The 20834-nt window shown below is 38.1% G+C and overlaps 1 protein-coding gene across 3 annotated transcripts in view; it reads right to left on the bottom strand.

Moving 5' to 3' along the window:
* The window catches only part of Usp34 (ubiquitin specific peptidase 34), a 209396-nt gene that overhangs the window by 13650 nt on the left and 174912 nt on the right, over window positions 1-20834 (bottom strand). For all 3 annotated transcript variants that reach the window (XM_042691171.1, XM_042691172.1, XM_042691173.1), the window contains 8 exons: window positions 14337-14971; window positions 10851-11008; window positions 7721-7799; window positions 5845-5971; window positions 3912-4019; window positions 2604-2708; window positions 2363-2487; window positions 1285-1408 (listed from right to left, as the gene is read on the bottom strand). In XM_042691171.1, the coding sequence (XP_042547105.1) occupies window positions 1285-1408; window positions 2363-2487; window positions 2604-2708; window positions 3912-4019; window positions 5845-5971; window positions 7721-7799; window positions 10851-11008; window positions 14337-14971 (1461 nt within the window). The remainder of the gene's footprint in view (window positions 1-1284; window positions 1409-2362; window positions 2488-2603; window positions 2709-3911; window positions 4020-5844; window positions 5972-7720; window positions 7800-10850; window positions 11009-14336; window positions 14972-20834) is intronic.

The following is a 20834-nucleotide window of genomic DNA, read 5'->3' as shown; positions in this document are numbered from 1 at the left end:
TCAAATAAGATTAAAATATCCTCCCATTAACTTTTGGCATAAATTATGTGAACACAATTACCAGCAAGTCTTTACTACCTACCGGAACTCCTGAATGTCATCTCATACCCGAGTATTGTTACTGCTAGGTTTTAGGTTTTGCCAAGTGCACAACCGAGATGCATTTGCTGTTTCCTGAAACAGTAAATCTGAGGATATTCTTAATCCCCCTATCCTGGCATTTTAACCATATACTATATATGCATAATTTGCTAATAATAACAGGTGGGAGGAACAGTTTTCAAATTTGAATTTACTCTAATCACTTACCAATAAGATAGTTCTTGAAGATGTTTTCCCTGACAGCTGTTAACCACTGCCTTCCTCTTGGATAGTGAAATCTACTTTACTCTATCAGGAATGGATCAAAATCTTTCCCGTAGAAGGAACTGGGAACTGGGATTGAGATGGAGTACAAGGAGGACTTCTATTCTATTTCTTGGCCTATGTAGTAGTTTCATGAGTATGTTACTTCCTACCCTTTAAAACCAAACTACAGAGAGTAGCTAGGCTCCTGGGCCATCCCTGATGAAGTGAGAAGGTAGAACATAGAGTCTCAGAACTTGGAAGTTGCGTGGATTAAAGGACACTGTGGGGGGGAATGTCCCTTCTAAAGACGTACTAGGTAGTGTAGTCACCCATTAGGAACGGTTCTCTTGAAAGTACCTCAGGCACATCCTTGGAAAATTCACTGAAGGGTTTTCTTTTTCCTACATTTCCCCTTTCAAATTTCTCTTCTTCTCACTCACCTATTTTAGAAGACTTACCTCCTAATTACTCACATATGCACCTCTGCTTCACACTGGTGAGCCCACTTGCTTGCTACTGGCACTGCCAGCTCCAAAGCACAGCTGGCACTATAGAGCTCATCTTACCCTCAAGGTCATGGCTGGGGAAGTCCATCTCTAAGCCTGTCTCCCTAAGCAGAGCAGTTTTCTGTTTGTTTTATTTTACAGTTCTGCTGGGCAGATGGTGGACATGGGCTTCTATGTGAAAATGGGATCAGCCCTATTCCACACTCCTTTTATAGGCCAGCTGAAACTCTGGGCAGGAATAGTCAATGGAAACCAGTAAGTTGGTGTTTTCTTAATAAAAATTAAATGTTCCCAAGAATACGAACTAATATTTTTAAACATTCACTTTAAAAAATAAAAAAAGTATTGTCTCATATATTTTTTCCCCTTCCTGAATGGCTAGGGTCTTCAAATAATTCAGTGGAATTTACTGCTCATCTTTTATACTTACTCAGCTTAACTAATGTTTCAGTAAATTTTTCACAGTTGATTGCAACTCGGCATAATAGATGGATGAACTGATGATAAGAAAAGAAGTAGTCTAGCAGCATACGATCATAAACGTCATCTTTGCCCTGAAGGTTAAAGATGATAAAATGGTTGCACTTAAATTGTATAATAAATTAAAGAGCATATTTTGTGCAAATGTAATAAGTTTAACTAAAAATGATTAAATATTTAAATTCTATAAGAATCTAGTTTTAAATTCTAAATTAGTAATGTTATTAAGATCTTAATTGTCATAAGTTTATTTTCAATGTGCAAATGCTATTAAAATGACCCATTATTTCTATATACTTTGATAGAATAAAATTACTGTAGGATTTTAACATGTGACACTTTGGTTCTATAGACATATAAAAAAGAATATGACTTTTGAAATAAATGTGAAGTTATTTGTGTAAGAGTATAGAATCATTTTAAATATTTTATCTTATGAGAATCTCTCAAGTATACTTAAGATCCAAAGATGGAGAGAGAGCGTGAATGAAGTGTGAGTGAAGAAATACAAAGGGAAAAATTGTTAAAAAAAAAACCCATAAAAACCCTTTGTCAATGTATCTTGTTTCTATAATTTAGAATTGGCATTATTTTAGAATAAGCATTAGAGGACAGACTAAAATGATGATAAAACAATCAGTGATATTATGCATAGGTCAAGAAGAATGTGATTTAAGGGCAATAAAAGAGGTCTTGATTATATGGTGAAATTTAAAAAATAGTTAAGTACCTAACTTAACTTTTCAGATTTAGATATATGACCCAGTTATAATTTAGTCTAGTGACAAACACTAAGGCTTACTATTAAGCTATTTTTTTTCAGGGGAAGAAAAACTTATTCCTTATGCTTATTGTTGATTTTGTAAATATTTAACCAGTATTTCAGAGCACTGAATGGAAAAAGTCCAATGAGTCCATTCTTAGGATCCACAAAATGATCACTTAAGTCTAATGTACTCATAACTGCCAGGGGGAAATTTCAAATTACTCTACTATAGAAACATGACTTTCCTGGCATCCCAACATACCTTACTGGTTTCCACCATTGTGGGCAAGAGGCACATATTGAGTTCAGGGCGCGGAGGCCGAATATTGCTTTTCCCTCCTATTAGCTTGATATTTTCTCGACAAGGGAAATAAGGTCCAAGAGACACTAAGACATTAAAAGTATACAATAAGAATAAATGGAAAAATAAATCTCCAAGATTCAGTGTGCAGAATGATTAATTGCCAACCATATTCAAAATATTGTGCTAGATGAATACGTACTTGGTATGTTACTGTGATGGTAAGTACAATGGTTGTGTTGTAGAAATGGAACCAGAGTATGAAGAAAATCATGGGGACTCAAAAGCACAAGTTCCTTGAGGACATCTGAAAATTAAAACACAACTGAGTATTAAAGTACTGGATTTAAAGCCACCTGTTATTTTCAAACTTCTAAGTCTTGATGAAATTGTAGTGTAGCAACCTTTGCAAACTGTCTTTCCCACAAAAAAATTAGTATCAGAATCCCAGATAGCAATTCTGTAGCTGGATAAACTTAGATCTTACTCACTAGCCTGTTGGAACGGTTCCTTTTTCTTTTTTTTTTTTTTTTGGGTCCGGTCGTGGGGCCTGAACTCTGGGCCTGGGCGCTGTCCCTCAGCTCTTCACCTCAAGGCTAGCGCTCTACCACTTGAGCCACAGCGCCACTTCCGGCTTTTTTCTTTTTGCTTATGTGGTGCTGAGGAATCGAACCCAGGGCCTCTGGCATGCAAGGCAAGCGCTCTACCACTGAGCCAACTTCCCAGCCCAACGGTTCCTTTTTCTGAAACATAGACACTATCCAAAGTTTTAACTGTTGTTGCTTGCTGAATCAAAGCAGCTGAATCTGAAACAGGTTCACTGCATTTATTTAAGGATTAACTCATTATTCTGGGCTTGAGATATTGAACTAGCAACACTTGTCCTCATCTAAACTCTTTGGATGTATTTTCATGCAGGGAGTTTCAGATTTCAAGTAGAGACCCCCTCCAGAATAACAATGATGATGGGGAAGTAACTATACACAAAAGCCCAGTAACACTATCATGTTCTGTAAGATTCTAGCTCCTATTTACCACTATTTGTCACCCCAGATCCACTTCTTTTTCTTACCAAGGAGACTGAGTTCTACACTGATATGGGTCAAGACCTCAGGAGGGTTCCTCTGGAACAGCCAATGGAACAATCACTATGCATCCCTTCTGAGTGATGTCAACACTTTCTGGCAGGTTAACAATCCAATTGTTAACCACAACATAGAGACATCATCCTGTATATATCTATATGATTCAGCTTTGCTTTTATAGAATCAAGAGGATTTCAGATTTAGGTCATTAAAGGTCAAAGAGTTCAGATATACTGAGTAACCACATGAGTAATTACTGTTAAGTGAAAAAAAATTTAATTTTCTTAAGACCTGCCAATGTGAACTACACATAAAAGTATACATGTATTCTAAACCCTACAGGAATACTATCACTTTTCAAAAACACAAACCTCACAGAAATAATTTCTGGGTTTTTGCACATGTGGTTATTTCAAATAACTTACCTATACAGGCATTTCTTAGCTCTGGGGGGCTATAGGAATTAAGAAGAGTTAACAGTTTATGGGCAAATTCAATTCGTTCCTGCCACTGGATTAACGCTTGTTTCACATCTGCAAATATAAAAGCATACATAAAATAGCTTTGAGAGATGACAATTTCTCACAATTTTTTTATTTTGTAAACTACAGAATACTAACTCTAAGTGACTCAAATTTAATCATATTAAAAACATGTTTGGTGAAAACTAAGTGATTATGCCTTCAGTGTCTTTGTGCACTAGTTATTTTCTGAGTTTTGCTTTATACCTGGGCCATGATTATATTTGTGTTTCCACACGTCACTGGAGATGAGAGGTGGGCACCACACATGGAGCCATTGTGCTTCCCTAGTAGCTAGAATAACAGGTATGTGCCATGAACTTTTTGCTTGAGCTAGCCTCAAACCAAGATCTCCTAATCCTGCTTTCCCATGTAGCTAGAACTACAGGCCTGCTGAGCCACTATGCATGGCTAAGTTTGATAGATTTTTTTCTTTCAGGTCTTAGGCTCTTGAGTAGCCAGGATTACAGACTTGAGCAACACAGAATTCTTTTTTTTTTTGGTCGGTCGTGGGGCTTGAACTCTGGGCCTGAGCGCTGTCCCTCAGCTCTTCAGCTCAAGGCGAGCGCTCTACCACTTGAGCTACAGCGACACTTCTGGTTTTCTGGTGGTTTATTGGAGATAGGAGTCTCACGGTCTTTCCTGCCCGGGCTGGCTTTGAACCGCGATCCTCAGATCTCAGCCTCCTGAGTAGCTAGGATTAGAGGCGTGAGCCACCAGCGCCCGGCTCAACATAGAATTCTTAAAGTACATTGTTTAGTGATAAATATATGCCACTTATTTGTTGTTGCTGTTGCCCAAGCGGGTCTCCAACTCCTGAATCAAAGTAATTTTCCTTGCCTCTCAAGGACTAGGGCAGAAAGCAGCATGTATCTGTCCCATGTGGGAACTATAGGTAGCAATTATGTTTCTCTTTTTTAGGAATATATATGATATTCAGTGTGCATACTGTCTTATATAAATGTAAGAGTGGTGTTTTATAGTTAACTTTCCTTGAAACAAAATAATGTTAATTTGAGCCATGGAGGTTTCTAGGCCAGAAAACCTTCACTAAGGAAACTTAACTTTGGTTACTGTGCTTAGAATTGTTTATCTAGCTCCTAAATCTTAAACAGTTGTGATATATTTGCCTGTTTTTCAGACAGATATAGGGAATTAACCAGAACATTCCAGTTATACACCAAGAGGACAGGACAAAAATTTCCTGCTTAGCAAGCTTAAGCAACTTTCTGCACAGAATCTAAGAGACGATTTCTTTCCAGTTTGGCTCTCCTGCAATTGACTTTTTTTTTTTTTTTTTGGTCGGTCATGAGGCCTGAACTTGGCCTGGGCACTGTCCCTCAGCTCTTCAGCTAAAGGCTAGCGCTTTACCACTTGAGCCACAGAGTCACTTCCCACTTTTTCTGCTTATGTGGTGCTGAGGAATCGAACCCAGGGCCTTAGGCATGCAAGGCAAGCACTGTACCACTAAGCCACCTTCCCAGCCCTTATCTCTCTCTCTCTTTCTTTCTTTCTTCCTTTCTTTTTCTTTCTTTCCCTTCCTTCCTCCCTCTCTTTTTCTTTTTTGTCTGTTGTGGGGCTTGAACTCTGGGCCTGTGTACAGTCCCTGAGCTCTTCAGCTCAAGGCAAGCATTCCACCTCCTAAGCCACAGTGCCACTTCCAGTCTTTAGTGGTTTATTGGAAATCAGAGGCTCACAAGACTTTTCTATCCAGGCTGGCTTTGAACCATGATCCTCAGATCTCAGCCTTCGGAGCAGCTAGGATTATAGGCGCCTGGCTTATCTTTCTTTCTTTAACAGTAGCATTAACAAAAGAAAGAAGCAGGAATGACCAAACCTTTTCTCTGAAGATATGGGCGTGTAGACTTCAAAACCGAAAGGAATATTGAAAGAAGTTCTACTAAGTCTCCAGTCACATGGCAAGCTGTAGCTTCATGATACATCATGTGCAATGTGTTGAAGGACTACAAGTGATTAAAAAAATTGAAACTTAATTTAACTTTTACTTTATGAAGCCACAGAATGGTAATGCTCAACCTGACAGCTATTTTTAGATGCAGACTGTAAGTCTGTGCACATATACGCAAAGCAAATGTTATCTAATTTCTAACCAAGTCAAAGTCTCCTATTCAGGTCTTTGAAAATATATAAAAAGTTCTCACCTTCAGAGCCCTGTTTGTTGTAAACATTTTAGTGTGCAGAGAATGTAACCTAGTGTGCAGAGACTGTAACCAGCTTTAAAAACAAATAAATAAGATCTATTTTAATTCCATAACCTTAGAAATTACAAAGATTAGGGAAAATAGGTAACTTTTAAATAATTTTCCCAGGCTTGTATAGAAAGACAATAGTGAAATGGCCACTAATCATACTCAAAATAGGTCTGAAATAGGTAAAAGAGCTCCAAAGATATGGATTAAATTCCTTAAAATGTATTGACTTGTCAAGTCTTCTAATACCTTTACCTATAACCTATACTATAATCTATATTAACAAAATCCTTACACATTTTTCCATTTTGCTATATTATAAAGCATCCCTCCTTCTAATCCTTGAGTCAGTTCAGTCTATTACACTATTCATAATTCAAAGTCCAAAATTCTGAGCTTAGAATCTGTGGCAGTGCATTATCTAAGTAACATACGGAGGCAGTATTTAGCCTATAAACGGTGAGACCAGGATCTGTGTATATATGTCTTGTCAGTGCCTAGAGAAAGTATGGCACAGAGTAGACATTCAAACTCTGTTAAATGAAAGACTTAAAATTCTCACTAATCTTTTCAGATGTTGTTTTTTGGGGGGGGAGTGGGGTGGGGGTGGGGGTCCGTTGTGAGGCCTGAACTCTGGGCTTGAGCGCTGTCCCTCAACTCTTCAGCTCAAGGCTAGTGCTCTACTACTTGAGCCACAGCGCCACTTCCGGCTTTTTTCTTTTTGCTTATGTGGTGCTGAGGAATCGAACCCAGGGCCTTGGGCATGCAAGGCAAGCACTCTACCACTAAGCCACCTTCCCAGTCCCCTAGATGTTTTTTCTTTTAACCTAAATGAAATAGCATTCCTCAAACAGAACCAGTAGTTCCATACCTCTGTACTCATGTCATTGATCTGAATGCTCCCCCACTTAACCTAAGTCTAACTTCTTCAAAGCACAGTTCAAACATGCTTTGTTTCTACTCAATAATCTCATTAATTGAAAAAGTTATTCTACTTTATTCTTGCTATACTCTTGACACACAGTGTTTTATCTTCATTAAGAGATTAAAGGTTATAATGTACCACTGGTGGCTTTCAAATCATCTCACCATCTGTGGATGTGGAAGAATTATGGGAAGAAATGACAGCAGATTCTAACCATTGGTAACAACCTAAATAGCTTCCTTTGATGATGTCAATTTTATTTTCCCTACTCTGTCAAATCAGCCAACTATTGTGAAATAATGTGTGCCCTTGATTAAATCATGTGAATTTTATTTATGCTCTTACAAATAAAGCTGGTTTATTTCAAATGGCTTTTCTAAATACAAAACAAAGGAAAAGAAAGGATGCTCTAAAATTCTGATCTTATTATTAAGCATAAACTAGCATTTATTAATCTAATTAAAATTTTGCCACATACAAAATAGACTACCATAAATTTTGCACATTCATAAAACAATTAAGTAATTTTGGTGAGAACATTAAGATGAGAGAAATCCAGAGTATGATAAAATATTTACCTCAGTCATCAAGATCAACCCTCGGTTAAATATAACAAGAAGCCTGTCTTCATCAGATTCTAATAGTATTCTGAAGGCACTAGAAGAATACATAAAGTCCAGTGTGATAATTCTGAATCATAACAACACTTAGGTTGTGAAAAAAATTAAGAAGTAAAATTGTCATTTACTCTCCACTTTCTAACCAACATCAAAGAGACTGCTACATTTGTTTCTTAGTAATACAGGGCAAGATGAGCATCCCAAATCTGAGTCTAAAATTATGTAAAAACCCAAATATTAGAACATTACAAACTTCCAGATTACCAATACCCAAATGATAAAATGTAGGCAAATATTCCAAAATATAAATTTAAAAATCTACAATCTGAAACACTACTGCTTCCCAGCACTTTGGATAATTTCCAAATCTTCTCCAGCACTTTGGATAATTTCCAAATCTTCTAAGTAACTTAGCGAAACATTATGCCTATTAAGAGTTAATAAATTCTTAATTATTCACAGTGGCAGAAAAAGTGAAAATATTTTAAAAGTTTTAATACAAAAAAGATTGATTTTTAGCTGGGTGCCAGTTGTTCATGCCTGTGCTCAGGGTGCTGAGATAAAAGGATTATGATGCAAAGCCAGCCTTGGAAGTCTGTGAGACTTAACTCCAACTAACCACTAGAAAATCAGAAGTGGTGCTGTGGTTCAAATGGCAGAGAACTAAGCCTTGAACTGAAGAGCTCAGGGACAGCACCTAGGCCCAGAGTTCAAGTTCTACAACTGACAAAATAAATAAATAAATAAATAAAATTAAAAACGGGATTTTAAACAATAGGTCTATAGTGTAAGTGCTAAATAAATAATATACTGAATTATCAAAGCATGCATTAACTAACATCAAGGGAAAAATGACTATGAAAATAAGTTATTATTTATTGCCACAGTATTTGTATTATTGTTAAGAAACCTTAATTCATTAAGTACCTAGAAGTATTATTATAAAACCCTTCTACATCTGTGGGAATCTTCCTCGTTTTTCAAAAAATAATTAAGAAAACTGGGGCTAAGTAAAGCCTGAGAAAACAATGTATTGAAAATTAATGCCAATAATTCCTTAGAGTCTTGGCAAAGGTATTTTTCTCAGACTGTGGAATAATGAACATTAAAATACAAAAGCTTCTGAAGCAAATCATCTGAAACAATCTTAGGTGGATCAGTTTAAGATAGTACAGTGAAGTCTTTAGATCTCAACTACCTGAGTAGCTAGGATTACAGATATGAGTCACCAGCACCAGTATGTTATTTATTTTTTTTTTAAAGAAGTTTAACAAATTAGCTTAACTTTATTTCTACAGATAAAGGGAATTGTTACCTATAGCAGCTTCATTCATTCAATTTTATTCAGACACTGAGTTACTTCTGTAGCCCTGAACAACTAAGTAAATGTATATTACCTCATTTTATTTATTTATATATTGTTCGTTTATTTATTTATTTATGTTGTCAGTCGTGGGGCGTGAACTCTGGGCTTGGGCGCTGTCCCTGTGCTCTTCAGCTCAAGGCGAGCTCTACCTCTTGAGCCACAGCACCACTTCCGGTTTTCTGGAGGGGGGGGGGGGGGCAGGTTGGGGATGGGTGGTGGTGGTTTACTGGAGATCAGAGTCTCACGAACTTTCCTGCCCAGGCTGGCTTTGAACCTCGATCTTCAGATCTCAGCCTCCTGAGTAGCTAGGTGTGAGCCACTGGTGCCCGGCTTTATTTAGTTATTTTATTGTGAGAATACCATACAGAGGGGTTACAATTACATGGGCAAGATAACGAGTACATTTCTTTTTCTTTTTTTTTTTTTGGGGTCCGGTTGTGGGGCCTGAACTCTGGGCCTGGGCGCTGTCCCTCAGCTCTTCAGCTCAAGGCTAGCACTCTACCACTTGAGCCACAGCGCCACTTTCCGGCTTTTTTCTTTTTTGCTTATATGGTGCTGAGGAATCGAACCCAGGGCCTCAGGCTTGCAAGGCAAGCGCTCTACCACTGAGCCACCTTCCCAGCCCCTTCGAGTACATTTCTTATCAAGCATTATTGCTTCCTCTTTGTTTCCCCTTTACCTCATTTTTTAAAATGATTAATGCCCTAAAGTGTTTTGTATATCTACTAAGGGTCTTTTTTTCCCCCTTAAAAAAATTATCTTTAAGTAGTTGTACAAAGAAGTTCCCATTCTACAAAACAGTGTATGAGTACAAAGTGTCTGACAACAGTGTCACCCATCTCTCATAACCTATCCCTTTTCTCACTCTTTTCTTTAATTGAGATTAGGTGATTACATAAATTTCACAGTATTACGGAATAGTGATAGAGTCACAAACACATTTTAACTTTCACAAGGCAAATTGTCATTATCATGGTCTATACAGTTTGTGAATTCTATGAGCTTTGATAATACAAGTTATTTTTTCCTATTACCTCATGTTTAGCTACCCATACAAACCTAGGTAAACAGAATGAAAAAACAAATGGTATTAGACTAATCCAAAGATGGAAAAAGCTGTTTCTGAATGCGTCTAGAACTGACCTACTGAGTGTAAATTAGGATGAACTGCCACAGGACCACTAAAACTTTAGGAGACTATAATCCTAAAATTTGGATTCTTCCAATCTTCGGAAAGCAGGGTACTATGATCCCTAAGATTCTAAAAAATACACAAATCTATAGAAGAAATAGAAAATTTCAGTGCCTCAAATTCTTCCAACATAACTTAAGTACCTAATTTTTCACCAATAGTCTTAAAGAATTAGCTTTTGAGGGGGCTGGGAAGGTGGCTCAGTAGTAGAGCGCTTGTCTTGCATGCCTGAGGCCCTGGGTTTGATTCCTCAGCACCACATAAGCAAAAAGAAAAAAAAAAGCCGGAAGTGGTGCTGTGGCTCAAGAGGTAGTGCGCTAGCCTTGAGCTGAAGAGCTGAGGGACAGCACCCAGGCCCAGAGTTCAGGCCTCACCACCAGACCCCCCCCCCCCCAAAAAAAAAGAATTAGCTTTTGAGTATAAACAATATAATTTGTCTTTTACTGTCAAAAGGTTAAGTCTTCATTCATCCCCTTACCTAGTAAAACAAACCAAAACTAACAAAAGAACACCACAAAACATCTTTTTACCTTATTAAAGTAGTCCAGCAGGAACGGCCATCTAAACAACGTAAGTAACAACTTATGGTTGTTTTCTTAAACTGTTTAATATCTTCTAATTCTTCTTCTCTCAGGTCAGGCCTCTGAGCTATAAATAGCTGCATCAAATTAAACAATTCTTCTACTGCCTAAAAAAACAGCAAATAAGAAACATAATGATCTTTTAAACCTGCATCACTTTAGAAGGTATGTTTCTCATTTCTAAATAGTCTATATGCTCATTAGCTAACTCCAAAAAAACCACACAATACATACTACTAAAAAATTGGTTCAGGAATGGTTATTAAAAAATTAGCAATAAATTCTATTTCAAAAACTGAGTATGTTATATACTAAGAGAAATCAATAAATTTTAAACATACTAGTTCAAAAAGATTAAAACCTACAGATAAATGTTCAAAAAGATTAAAACCTACAGATAAATAATATATATAAAACTCACTAAAGAACTATATTGTATGGCAGAAAATGGGGCTTAGTGGTAGAGTGCTTGCCTAGCATGCATCAAGTCCTGGGTTCATTTCCTCAGTACCACATAAACAGAAAAGGCTGGAAGTGGCACTGTGGCTAAAGTGGTAGAGTGCTAGCTTTGAGCAAAAGCGGCTCAGGAACAGTGCGCAGGCCTTGAATTTGAGCCCCAAGATTGGAAAAAAAAAAAAAACAAAACAAAACCCAAACCCCCCCCCCAAAAACAAAACTATTTTGTAACTCAGAGGCAAGCTACACTTTTTATCAATACTGGGGATTGAATTTAGAGCCAAGAACTCTACTACCACACTTTTCTGTTCTTTTTGCTTTTTTACTTTGTTTTCCGTCTAGACAGGGTCGTCTGCTAACTTTGCCCAGACTGGTTGATATCATGGTCCTCCTATTTCTTCCTCTAAGTACCTGGGATTATAGGCATGAACCATATCCACCTCATTTCTTTAAACAGAAGAAAGCATTACTTTGCAACAATAAATTAAGTGTTTACTTAAATTATACTGGAGATAATCAGAGATAATCCTGTATGGCAATATTTGGAATAATCTTTGTAGACTGAGGGTTAATTCAGGTATCTGATGGATAAAATGTGGGAATACTTTAGTAATGTTACTAAAGTTTTAAAATTTTTCTTTTGTGCATGTTAGGTAAGGGTTATGCTTTTAATGTCAATGAAATTAAATCCCCGCTTTCTACTTTTCATGGCAAAATTCACTTAATTACTGTTTTTGGGACTATCTCCAAAGGTAAGTTGCACAATAAAGGGTATATTTCATTTGTCAATGGCAAGAAAAATCATAGAGATGACATGTTCTACCTCTACTAGTACTTGTCAAAGACAAACTTAACCTTGGATATAATATTTAGTTGTGAAATTAAATATTTACATGAACTATACTAGACTAGATCAATGGAAACATAACAAATTATGCTATAACTCCTTCAAAAGAAAGTTAGACCTATCCCCCCGCCCCCCGCCCTGTATTTTTATAAACATGAATTCAATTTCTGGGGTTTTTTTTGGTTAGTCCTTGGATTTGAACTCAGGGCCTAGGCCACTGTCCCTGATCTCTTTTGTTCAAGGCTCACCGCGCCCGGCATTCAATTTCTTTTTTTTTAAGTTGGTCGTGGGGCCTGAACTCTGGGCCTGGTGCTGTCCCTCAGCACTTCAGCTCAAGGCTAGCGTTCTACTACTTGAGCCGTAGCGCCACTTTTGGTTTTCTAGTGGTTAACTGGAGATAAGTCTCACGGACGTTCCTGCCCAAGGCTGGCTTTGAACCCTGATCCTCAGATCTCAGCCTCTTAGTAGCTAGAATTACAGGCATGAGCCACCAGCACCCAGCTGTATGTACCACTATTCTTTTTTTTTGGGGTGGAGGGTGGGCCTGAACTCTGGGTCTGGGCACTGTACCTCAGCTCTTCAGCTTATAGCGAATGCTCTACCACTTGAGCCACAGCGCCACTTTTGGCGCTGAGGAATTGAACCCAGGGCCTCATGCATGCAAGGCAAGCACTGTACCACATAGCCACCTTCCCAGCCCCCACCCTCCCATCTGTTACTGAATGCCCTATCTTCCTTCCTTCCTTCCTCCAGTCTTCCTTGCCCCACACTTTCTTGTCCTTTCTTTTTAGGCATTCTAATTTCCTCATTTGGAAATTAAGTTTTCATTGTGGGCAAGGAAATCTTTGCAACGTAAGTAAGAAGGAACAGTGAAAATAATATCCAGAAATAGTAGACTCACATAAAGGGAAAATTTAATATGAAACCAACAAATCAAGCTTAAAAAGGACTCAGATTTAAACTATGCATCCTTGTAAATTAATGGATCTCTTAACCATTATAATTCACTCTCATGTAAGTTTCAGAAAAAACAACTAGATTAAGGTAAAATATTGTGCAGTCTAGAATAGTATGCAGATCTTGATAACCAATTATCTAATTCTTCAATAGTGTTTACATGCCAAACGCTGCCTTTTTCAGTAGGCACCTATATTTTAAAGCCCCAAGAGAGATAAAATTTTATCTTTATGAGAAAATTAAGCCACACGCTTGTCAAATTTTATAACAATATATACCAACCTCACCTTATTTACAGACTTATTACACTGAGTTTTGACCAATGGTGGTAAAAGATAAAAGTGAATAAAAAAAAAAAAAGAAATTTCAAAAACAAAAAACTAAAATTCCTACAACTCTGTTGTCCCATGTTATCATTTGTCATATTTACATGTGATCTGTTTCCTTGCCCTTAATTTTGTGAAAACATGCCTCCCGAAAAGCATATGGTGTCACAAAAAACAATATGCTTTACTGACATAAGGTAATAATTTTGGATTTGTTCAAAAGTGGCATGTGTATACTGAAAGGTAGATGGCATTATAGGAAAAATGAACTAAACATCAGTACTGAACTCTTTTGTGCCAGTCCTGGGGCTTGAACTCAGGGACTGGGCGCTATCCCTGACCTTTTTTCACTCAAGGCTAGCACTCTATCATTTGAGCCACAGCTACTGTCAACTCTTTAATGGTTAACTGGAGATTAGAATCTCACAGACTTGTTCTGCCCATGCTGGCTCTGAACTGGGATCCTCAGATCTTGGCCTCTTGAATACCTAGGATTACAGGTGTGAGCCAGAGCCATAAGCGTCCAGAGGTACAGAACTCTTATATATGTTTAGAACATTTGTGTTTTTTCTCAGTGAGAATCTCTTTGAAACCATATACACAAAGATGCCAAGGGTAAAATTATATGTGGATGTTTGAGAATGCACATTTATGTTAAATCCTGAAGAAAGGATGATGGTCTGGGGTATATTTCAGTAGTAAAGTCTTTGATTAGCATATGCAAAGCCATGGGTTTGATCCCTAGCACTGAAAAACAAAACAAAAGAAAAAAATCACCAAGAAAGAATGCTTAAAGTTAATTACTTTTAAGTTTTTAAGAATACAGATAAGAGTGTCATTTTTACTCACTCCAGGGTACTGGCTGGCATGTGGTGTAAGATTCTTAAAGGCCCACTGGATGTTCTGGTGAGAAGCCAGCTGTCGTGTGAATGCAGGAGATTGCTCACAGCAGAGCCTCAGAATGCCGTAGTAGGCAGGCAGCATCCCACGGTTAAAAAGCACCACATCCTGATCATCATGGTCAGCAAGGATGTAATTGAAGGCAATGTTCTTGGTTACCACTGGGTTTTGAACAATAAGGCGGATATTCTCTGGACAGTCAGCACACACATTGTACCAAAATGAAAGCAAAGCCTGTTTATTGTGATTTGTAGCTATTGCTGGCTCAGAAAGTTTAGGCTGGAAAAGGTTCCACAAATCCATGAAATATGTGGAAAACATCAGCTTCTCAGTTTTGGAAATTAAACAGTAAGTCATAAAGCTAAAATAGGGCACTAACTTTGTAGTGCCATGAACAGCAGCATCAACATAAAGTTTGGCTCTTGAGAGCAAACCAAGGAGTACGTTGTAGACCTGATGTAGGACTACTGTTGTGTCTGGACTGAGTGGAAGGTCACGGGTTGGGATGTGCAAAGACCTTGTTGACCGGAACATCTGGCGGAATGAATTGCTTGGTATAAGGGACACCAGAAGATAAGCTGCAGCTACAAAATGTAAAACAACACTGTCAGATTCTTATCAGATATAGACTGAAGAGCAGTCATTAATCACAAATTCACTCAGCCCTTTAATAATGAAAATGAAGAAAAATTAAGAGACATGACATCTCTTTAAATGTCTGCTTTAACTTGGCTCCACAGAAAGACTCCTAAGAGGTGATAGAAACACACCTTCCATTCTGCTGTTATATTTTAAGTAGCAACAACAATCACATTAGCAGAACTAGTTTTCAAACTCTTGTTTAGCCTTTTCCCATGATATAGTCTTATTTAATAAAGAGAACTCAGCATTTAGAGGAAAGACCTACCCAAAGGTGCCTAATATGGTCAAACCAGTTAGCTTATTTTATGGTCTCAATTTTCTTGTTACTTAAAAAAAATAGTGGTAAATTACTTTGAAATAATATACAGATGTTTTAAAATTAGATATAAAGTATTTTTTTTCTTTTCCTTTCTGAAATAGTCTTGTATTTATTCCTGCCTCTGCATTCAAAGTGCTGGGATTACAGGAAAGCATCATCATACATAAAGAGCAAATCTTTATGCTTGAAGGCTAACCTGGAACATAATGAATTTCTCATTCAACATATCTAAAAACTGTCATGAAGCCTATGTTATAAATGTGAGAGGTTAATGAGTTTCCATTTAAGTCCACTTATCTGAGCACAACATGGAAGTAGGCACTATAAATATCTCACTCAACTTTCACAATCATACTAGATAGGTGATGTTACAGTAGAAAAATCTGAATCTCATATAACCAGTTAAAAGTCATACAGGTAAGAGAGGTAAAGGCTAGATTAGACCTTAAAAAAACAATGATGAAGGCAATAATAATAGGAAAAAATAGTAACTATTAAAAATAAGAAATTGCTAATATTTCAGAACATATATTTTGACATAACTTTATATGGTAACACACTGCTTTTATTACCTTATTTTTATTCAAACTAACAATGGTAAAACCACCTCAGATTACACAGGGACATGATAGAAGTAGGATTTAAACCCAAGCTCAACTAACATTTGCAACTAAACGCTTTTAAAAGATTACAACAACAGGGGATGTATACACTTGTTGATTTTTTGATGGGGAGACAGCAGTACTGGAGTTCAATCTCAGGGTCTTTGCTAGGTACTACCTGAGACACACTCATTGTCCTAGATATGCTCTTAATTTGGTAATTTCTACTACATTATCACAGCAGATATTGAAATGATGCTTTGTGCATAATACCCCATTTTCAAAATAGTTCTTTATCTATAAGCTATTATAGTTAAACTTTTAAGACTCATTTTGGTATGTGTTCAGGTTTTGCAAAAAGAGAAAAACATTTTATTAAGAAAAAATTTGGTAGGGCCTAGGTTTAATTTGCAACTCCCTCCCCCATCAAATAAAACACAATAAAGGAGGAAATGAAACCTCTACTGAACCTGTAGGCCTATCCACTAATTAGCATTCTGCTTTGCTATGTACTAAACAAAACTATCTTGTCATTTCTAGAAAAGTTGTTTGCTTTTAAATTTTTGCTAGAAAGGAAAAAAAAGTACGTTTACCTTGGAAAACAAAGTTCATTTGGAAGAGTAGGCTATCTGATTACAAACTGCCTTTCTTTTTTTTTTTTGGGTCTGGTCATGGGGCCTGAACTCTGGGCCTGGGCGCTGTCCATCAGCTCTTCAGCTCAAGGCTGGTGCTCTACCACTGGAGCCACAGCGCCACTTCCGGCTTTTTTTTTTCCTGCTTATGTGGTGCTAAGGAATCGAACCCAGGGCCTCATGCTTGCAAGGCATGCACTCTACCACTGAGCCACCTTCCTAGCCAATTCTTCTTCTTTTTTTTTTTTTCCTTTTTTGGTACTGGGGATCGAACCCAGGATGTTGCACTTGCTAGGCAAGCGCTTTGCCACTGAGCTACATCGCAGCCCCAAACTGCCTTTCTATAATGTAAGATGCCCTGGGTCTTGTTTCATACTGTGCAACTTAGAACACATCTACTTCCATTGATACCTGGCAAGTATTTAAATACTTTAAGACACCTAGTGATTCCATTTTCATACCTTTCTCAAAACAGGCTTTTTTTTTTTGGGTGCCAGTCTTGGGACTTGAATGCAGGGCCTGGGCACTGTCCGTGAGCTCTTTGCTCAAGACTAGTGCTCTACCACTTAAGCCTCAGCTCCACTTTTGGCTTTTTGCTAGTTAAACTCAGAATAAAGTCTTATTGACTTTCCTGCCCAAGCTGCAATGCTCAGATCTTAGCCTTGAGTAGCTAAGACTGTATGAGCCACTGGCACCCAGCAAACAGTCATTTCTTCCAAGCCAGACTATCAGTAGCTTTTCTTTAATATATGTTAATTTATTCTATGATATACTTATTCTATACCAAATGCACTTACTACAGAATCTTTATTACCACAATTTACAAATAAGTACCTAACAATATGTCTTGTTTTAAGGGACACCATCTCACTATTTTGCCCCAGGTGACTTTGAACTCAAGCTTAAGTGATCCTCCTGGCTCATTCTCAAAGGAGGTGCACACTAGCATACCTGGCATGTGAGTCTTTAAAATAATTAGCCCATGGGGCTGGGAAGGTGGCTCAGTGGTAGAGTGCTTGCCTAGCATGCATGAAGTCCTGGGTTCAATTCCTCAGTACCACATAAACAGAAAAAGCTGGAAGTGGTGCTGTGGCCCAAGTGGTAGAATGCTAGCCTTGAGCAAAAGAAAGCTCAGGGACAGTGCCTAGGCCCTGAGGTCAAGCCCCAGGACTGGCAAAAAATGAAATAAATAAATACACACACTCACATAGAAAAATATATATATATATACACACTTATATATGTATATATTAGCCCTTTTAAAACTTTATATTACCTTAGGAAACTGCTCAGGAGCCAAGTTTGCTACATACTATTAACTGCCATCCATAAAGGTACACTATCAATTATATATGAGCTGGCCTGGACAACAATCTTCCTATCTGTTCATATCTCTGGTGATTAAAAAGCACACCTCTGTATCCAGCCATGGGATGCGATGAAACCTCATGAATGAATAGGCTGGACTCCAGTGGTGAATCTCCCTATCTCGACCTCCCATGCAGATAGGATTATAGGCTTAAACCAGTGGGTCCAATTCACCATAGGTTCTTTTTTCATTATTTTGTGCTCAAGAGTCAAGACACAAATGCCAACCAACAGACATTTTAGGATATCTACCTACCTACCTACCTACATATCTATCTACCTACCTACATCTCTCTCTCTCTCTCTCTCTTCCATTATTGTAGGATCATTAAACTGATAAAAAAGCAGTAGCAAACTGCCTATGTATGTCTAGCATGCAATCCACTGCAACATGTATCTCTTAAACGTTTTATTTCAGAATATACCCATTCTGAATTGTCTGATAATGCCCATAAATCCCTTACCCAGTTGCCTCCATTTTTTTTTTTTTTTTTGGGTCTAGTCATGGTGCCTGAACTCTGGGCCTGGGCGCTGTCCCTCAGCTCTTCAGCTCAAGGCTAGCGCTCTACCACTTGAGCCACAGTGCCACTTCCGGCTTTTTTCTTTTTGTTTATGTGGTGCTGAGGAATGGAACCTAGGGCCTCAGGCATACAAGGCAAGCGCCCTACCACTGAGCCACCTTCCCAGTCCTCCCTCCAATTTTTTTGTGCCAGCACTAGGACTTGAACTCAAGGCCTTTCACTCTCAATCAGCTTCCCTGCTCTCAACTGTCACTCTCTATTTTAATCATGCCAGTCAGTCTAGCATTTTGTTGGTTAATTAGAGATGCAGTCTTATGGATTTTTCTGTCCAGGCTGGCTTTAAATAACTGTCTTTCAAGTCTTAGCATCCCAAATAGCTAAGATTATAGGCACCTGGACAGTTTCTTCATTTTAACATTTACTTTTACTATACAGTATATGTTAGAATAAAGGAACAATACTGGCACCTTAATACTAACTGAAGTCTAAACTTTAGTTTTCAATAGGTGAAGCACCCTTTGTATTATATACCCATGTCAAGAGTACATGCTAATTACTTGTCTGACATAGTGATATTAACCTTAACCACTTGCCCGAATTAGTTGTCAAATTTCTTTTCTTTTCTTTTCTTTTTTTTTTTTTTGGGGGGGGGGGGGGGGGAGGTCCGGTCATGGGCCTCAACTCTGGGCCTGGGCACTGTCCCTCAGCCCTTCAGCTCAAGGCTAGCACTCTACCACTTGAGCCATAGCGCCACTTCCGGCTTTTTTTTTTTTCTGGTTATGTGGTGCTGAGGAATCGAACAGGGCCTCATGCATGCAAGGCAAGTGCTCTACCACTGAGCCACCTTCCCAGCCCCCAAATTTCTTTTCTTTTTTCTTTTGTCAGTCATGGGGCTTGAACTTTGGGCCTGGGCGTTGTCCCTCAGCTCTTCACCTCAAGGTAAGCACTCTACCACTTGAGCCATAGCACCACTTCCGGTTTTTCTGGTGGTTCACTGAAGATAAGAGTCTCAGACTTTCTTGCCCTGTCTGGCTTTGAACTGAGATCCTCAGATCTCAGCCTCCTGAGTAGCTAGGATAGTTGTCAAATTTCTTAATTGTCAAGTTACTTCCCACATCTTCAGGCTCTACTCTTTGAAGTTAGCTTAGATTCATAGACTAAGCAGTTATGTTCAGCCTTTGGGATGTATTTATTGGGAATTTTGTCATGTGGATTTCTATCAGTGTGGACTTATAGATGCTTATTTTGTATTTCTGATTATAATAAAATATCATATTTGTTTCTCAAATTGTCCCAGGTTCAGCAACTAGAAGCTTTCAAGTTAATTCTATATGTCCCTTTGAAATATCCCTATCAGATCATTCTGATTTTTTAATATATTTCTTCCCTTTATGGTTCTAATTCATCTTATACATTTACTGCTTTAGCTCTAAAATCAGTCCTTTCTCTATGGAACTGTAAATTTTTTTAAAATTGGAGAATGGTGTTTAGAAACATCTGGGTACTTGTGTTTGTCACTGATTTTAGTCAGACAGCTAGGAAACAAATTCATTTTTGTAAAATTGTCAAAAACTGCATTATACTTAGAGTCTCATATTTGCTAGGCAGATACTCTTACCATTTACCTATACCTGTCTTACTCTTTTGCCAGTTTTTATATTTTTATTTTTGTGCCCATCCTGGGGCTTGAACTCAAGGGCCTAGACACTGTTTCTAAGCTTTGTTTGCTCAAGGCTAGCATTCTAACAATTGAGCTACAGCTCCATTCCTGCCTTTTTTTGTAGTTTAGTGGAGATAAAGAATCTTACCAAGGGCTGGGAAGGTGGATCAGTGGTAGAGTGCTTGCCTTGCATGCCTGAGGCCCTGGGTTGGATCAGCACCACATAAGCAAAAAGAAAAAAGCCGGAAGTGGCGCTATGGCTCAAGTGGTAGAGCACTAACTAGCCTTGAGCTGAAGAGCTGAGAGATAGTGCCCAGGCTCAGAGTTCAGGCCCCACGACCGGACCAAAAAAAAAAAAGAAAAAGAATCTTACTGACTCTTTCTGCCCAGGCTGGCTTCAAAACATGATTCTCAGAGATCTTAGCCTCCTGAGTAGCTAGGATTACAGGCATGAGCCACAAGCACTGGGCTGCCAATTATTTTTAAGGTCTTGTTTCCTTCCTGAGTTTGTGCCTGGGCATAATTCACTTATGTTAGGCTTCCTGTCACAGGTCACACCAAACACGTCCAGTTCTCCACTTAGAAGTGGGTCTTGTAAACTTTTTGCCAGACTGGCCTGAAGTGATGCTCCTCCCAATCTTAGCCTCCCAAGTAGCTAGAATTACACATGTGAGAATTAACTACTTTGGTTTTAATTTTCTTT

This window comes from Dipodomys spectabilis, unplaced genomic scaffold (genome assembly GCF_019054845.1).
Source record: "Dipodomys spectabilis isolate Male_0828 unplaced genomic scaffold, ASM1905484v1 ptg000141l, whole genome shotgun sequence".
Classification (NCBI taxonomy): domain Eukaryota; kingdom Metazoa; phylum Chordata; class Mammalia; order Rodentia; family Heteromyidae; genus Dipodomys; species Dipodomys spectabilis.
This window is presented reverse-complemented; position numbering and strand designations above follow the sequence as displayed.